Source organism: Penaeus vannamei, chromosome 40, assembly GCF_042767895.1.
Source record: "Penaeus vannamei isolate JL-2024 chromosome 40, ASM4276789v1, whole genome shotgun sequence".
Classification (NCBI taxonomy): Eukaryota; Metazoa; Arthropoda; class Malacostraca; order Decapoda; family Penaeidae; genus Penaeus; species Penaeus vannamei.
In genome coordinates, this window is record NC_091588.1 from 23,214,046 (window position 1) to 23,219,045 (window position 5,000).

At 42.2% G+C, this 5,000-nt stretch overlaps 1 protein-coding gene across 1 annotated transcript; it reads left to right on the forward strand.

Moving 5' to 3' along the window:
• The first annotated feature begins 1,462 nt into the window (after positions 1-1,462).
• Positions 1,463-2,700, forward strand: LOC113821158 (uncharacterized). Its single transcript, XM_027373623.2, has 2 exons — positions 1,463-1,597; positions 1,984-2,700. The coding sequence occupies exon 2, from the start codon at positions 1,984-1,986 to the stop codon at positions 2,485-2,487; it is 504 nt and encodes a 167-aa protein (XP_027229424.2). The 5' UTR covers positions 1,463-1,597; the 3' UTR covers positions 2,488-2,700.
• Positions 2,701-5,000: the final 2,300 nt, after the last annotated feature.

Below are 5,000 nucleotides of genomic sequence, written 5' to 3' on the forward strand. Positions count from 1 at the left end.
AGGATGCAACACCATGATAAAAGTTGCATCACAGAGAATCATGCTGTTTATCATAATTTCTTTCGTTCTTCTTTTATGGACGACAAGCTCCAGGGACAGATTAAAGGGGGGGAGGGGGGGGGGAGGAAGGAGGGATTCCCATGGTATAGCCCCCGGTCCTCCCACGCAGGAGACGCCACAACACGACGTAAATAAAATACTAATAGGCGAGTCTTGCAAAATGGTCTTATGTACCGTCATCCATGCAGAGTTGCGTAAATAAATACCTTCGACGTAGACTTTTTTTTTTTCTTTTTTCTTTTTGTTGCATTTATGACTCTGCAATTCAATTATTAGTTTGGTTATGATGAGTATTAATATTATTTTTTATCGGGAGTCTATTGTTGATAGGCCTACACGCAACCTTCCCTACTATTAATTCATTATTAATCCATTCATCTATCGATTAATCTATATATTATTTAAGCGAAAAAAGACGTACCATTAACTTAACTATCACTCTATCCTCCGATTAAAAGAGGACATCAAACAGCACCTTTCTTTCCGAGCAAATATGCAAATTACCTTTTTGCGCGCCGGTGACAGCAGGATGCGCTCCTCTCGGTTTTGCAAGTAATAAGGACTTTGCACGCAACACACACACACACTGGGAGACGCGCCGTGCATTGTTGCATGACAAGACTCAGGTGTGAGCACGTCTTGTTCCTTCAGTGCAACCGTTTAGTCTCTGCAGAGGTTACCTTGAACCTCTGTCTCCTGCCTTTTCCGCATTCTTCTGCAGGTGTCTGTTTCATGTCTTTATCTCCGTCTATTAAGGGAGAGGGAGAGGGAGGGAGGGAGAGAGAGAGAGAGAGAGAGAGAGAGAGAGAGAGAGAGAGAGAGAGAAAGCGAGAGAAAGCTGTCTCCTGCCTTTCCGCATTCTTCTGCAGGTGTCTGTTTCATATCTTTATCTCCGTTTATTAAGGGAGGGAGGGAGGGAGGGAGAGGGAGAGAGAGAGAGAGAGAGCGAGAGAGAGAGAGAGAGAGAGAGAGAGAGAGAGAGAGAGAGAGAGAGAGAGAAAGCGAGAGAAAGCTCATACCAACCCTTATCATACCCAAGAGAGAGATTGATTTATGTGTGTGTGTGTTTGCGTGTGTGTGTGTGTGTGTGTGTGTGTGTGTGTGTGTGTGTGTGTGTGTGTATGTGTGTGTGTGTGTTTGTGTGTGTGTGTGTGTGTGTGTGTGTGTGTGTGTGTGTGTGTGTGTGTGTGTGTGTCTGTGGGTGGGTATATTTAATTATCCCAACACATAGACACGTATATAAACAAACACAATAACATATATAAACGAACAACTAAAATAGTGAGACAAAGACAGACTGATGCGTATGTAGATATACACGTGTGTATATGTGTGCGTGTGTACATATGTAAGAAAAACACATATGAACATGGCTATTTCGCTCCCACCACATAGATGGCGCAGTTATCACCCGTGACGTCATAGCGTCCTCTGACCTTGGAGGTCGTCTATATATAAAGGTAATCTGGTCTCTCCTTCCAGTGCCGGAGTTGCCTTCCTCCGCTGTGAACGTCCACTCCTACATAATTTTATCACGGTAATAGAATTATAATTATTCGGTGAATTATAAATATTTATAAAGGGGCAAATCTTGTAACCAAACGAGTGATGGGGTAGAGGTATTTCTTTTCTCTATTTTCTTTCTTTTTCAGTTTTTTTTCTTTCTTTCTTTCTTTTCTATTTTTTTTCTTTTACATTTTTCATTTCCTTTTTTTTATTTTTTATTTTTGGTTTTCGGTTTTTACCCTTTTTACATTTTTCTTTTCCTTTTTTTCATTTATTTGTCATTTTGTTTTCGTTTTTTTCTTCCTCTTTTTAATTTTTTCTTTTCCTTCTTTCATGTATTCTTCATTTTGTTTCCCCTTTTTATTTTTACATTTTTATTTTGCGATGTACTCAAAGTGGGCATTCCCCGTCCTCCAGATGCTGAGAGTGCTGCTGCTGTGCCTGGCCGCGGGGTCGACCCTCGCCCAGAACACCAACAGCACCAACCAAGGAAACACTCGTATCTTCGGTCTGGGAAACCTCCTCTCGGGCTTGACTGGGAACCGACCCAACAGACCCTTCAATGGAGGCTTCAACCAGGGAGGCTTCAACCAAGGAGGCTTCAATCCCGGGTTCAACCAGGGCGGCTTCAACCAGGGAGGTTTCAACCAGGGAGGCTTCGGACAGCTCGGTAACTTCGTCGGTGGACTCGCTGCGGGCATCCTCGGCCAATCAGGCTTCCGACCTCCCTTCAACCAAGGAGGCTTCAACCAGTTCAAGCCAGGTCGTTGCCCCGCGGTGCGACCCCAGTGTCCGAACACGAGGTTTGGCAGGCCTCAGGTTTGCTTCAACGACTTCGCCTGCGCGGGTTCGGACAAGTGCTGCTTCGACACCTGTCTCGGCGAACGCGTCTGCAAACCCATCTCCAATTTTGGGAAGTGAATTTCTCAATTGTTATCTTTTTTTTAATGTGTGTGTGCTCGAAAATACAGTTTTATGTATTTGAGAAAATATATATGTGTATGAATATGTCGTAGTGTGTTTTATTTTCTCGTTTGTTTTGTTTGTATGATTGATTTTGCGTGCGTGTTTGTGTAGTTTTGGAACTATCGAGTAAATGATGTCTGTTTGTATTTACTATAATAAAAGGTTGGCTTCAATATGTCGTATTCTTAACTAGAAGTAAATCCAGCTCTTAAATATTCTTATATAAAAAGGGAATACTAACTATGCTATACAGTAGGGAGAAGGAAGCTAGAAAGAATAATATAAAACTGGAGTGACAATATTATCAATATTATCATTATTATCATTTTCATTATCATCATCATTAGTAGTAGTAATATTCATTATCATTACCATGAATATTATTACGATCATTAACATGACTAGTAGTAGTAGTAACTTCACCACCACTATCATCATTAGTCAAAATTTCAAATATACTAAAGACAAATTACCATATTCGTCATTAGTCAAATTTTCAAATAAAGTAAAAACAAATCACCATATTAGTCATTCGTCAAAATTTCAAATATACTAAATACAAATCCCATTTGTCTTTAAAAATAATAAAGAAAGAAAGAAAAAAATAAAGTAAACACAAATCATCATATTCTTTATTAGTCAAATTTTCAACTAAAGTAAAGACAACGCTATATTCGCCTCTGTGAAAAATTCTACCATTGTCTTCAGCCCAGACTCAGCTGTTAAGGGCTTCCTTCGACCCAATGAAATACCTGTCTGTTTCCTGTTCATTTTGCCGGAGGGTTCAAGGCTCAGGGAGGCGGACTAGTTGGTGGGTCGAACCTTTGCTGGTTAGTGTTTATGGGGGCTGGTTTACTTCTCTGTCTGTTTGTCTGTGTCTGTTTCTGTCTGGTTTGTCTGTCTGTCTGTTTGTTTGTCTCTGCTTCTTTCTATCATTCTTTCTTTTTCTTTGTCTTTTTCTATCATTCTCTCTCTTGCTTTCGCTCTCGCTCTCTCTCGCTCTCGTTCTCGTTCTCGTTCTCGTTCTCGTTCTCGTTCTCTCTCTCTCTCTCTCTCTCTCTCTCTCTCTCTCTCTCTCTCTCTCTCTCTCTCTCTCTCTCTCTCTCTCTTTCTCTCTCCCTCTTCATCTCCCTCTCCCTCTCCCTCTCCCTCTCCCTCTCCCTCTCACTCTCACTCACTCACCTTAACCTTTCTCCCTCCCTCTCCCTTCCACCATCTCCCTCTCCCTCCCTCTCCCTCTCCCTCTCACTCTCCCTCTCCCTCTCACTCACTCACCTTAACCTTTCTCCCTCCCTCTCCCTCCCCATCTCCCTCTCCCTCCCTCTCTCCCTCTCCCTCTCTCTCTCCCTCTCCCTCTCACTCACTCACCTTAACCTTTCTCTCTCCCTCTCCCTCCCCATCTCCCTCTCCCTCCCTCTCTCCCTCTCCCTCTCTCTCTCCCTCTCCCTCTCACTCACTCACCTTAACCTTTCTCTCTCCCTCTCCCTCCCCATCTCCCTCCCTACCTCCCACTCGCCCTCTCCACCGGCCAATCCACCTCAAAACGACCAGTCATGTAAGTTTTCATATTTATCCTTACAGCGTTTGCCGGCAACCTCTACCCCTTGTTATACGAAGCTGATGATAAAGACACAGACGTCGAAACAGGAAACAAATGACAGTCGGCATGCGTGTTCGCTGACCTTGCTTCGCTTGCGGGAGAATGCGCTTCTGGAACTTATACTCTGAAGCGATCCGGAAGTTATACTCTGAAACGTTCCGGAACTTATACTCTGAAAAGATCCGAACTTATACTCTGAAACGATCCGGAACTTATACTCTGAAACGATCCAGAACTTATACTCTGAAACGACAGGTAATAGGATCGAGTGCTTTATAGTGGTAAGTCCCGGTAGTGTGTGGAATGGAGTCTGGTTTGAGGTTTGGATTGTTGGTGTTATATGGGAAGTAAATGTGGTGTAAGGTTGGAATTTGATGCTACGATAAAGGAATCAAATCTTAAATATTATTAATAGATGCTGTATTTTCGGTTTAATAGGGAATCAGACCAGTTACTAGGCATAATATGGGATTAGATTTACTATTCTTTCAAATTGCTGTCTGAAAAGGAAATTAAATCATTGATAGAAATGGAAATTTATGTATTAGATTCAAATCCCCAAAAGAAGGAACTGAATCACTTTTGATAGAATTTAAGAATCATGAATCAAAAACTAAATGTATAAATTCTGATTCTAAAATTATGGAAGAGCGAGGACAGAGAAGGAACAGAGGGTAAAGAGAGAGAGAGAGAAAGGGGGGTGAGGCAGGAGTGAGAGAGAGGGGGAGGAAAAGAAAGAGAGAGATAGAAAGAGATTAGTTGGAAAAAGTGGGGAGAAGGGGGGGTAAAGAAGAGAAAACTGAAAGAAACTAAGAGCGTGACGATGTGTGTGTATGTGTGTATGTGTGTATGTGTGTGTGTGTGTGTG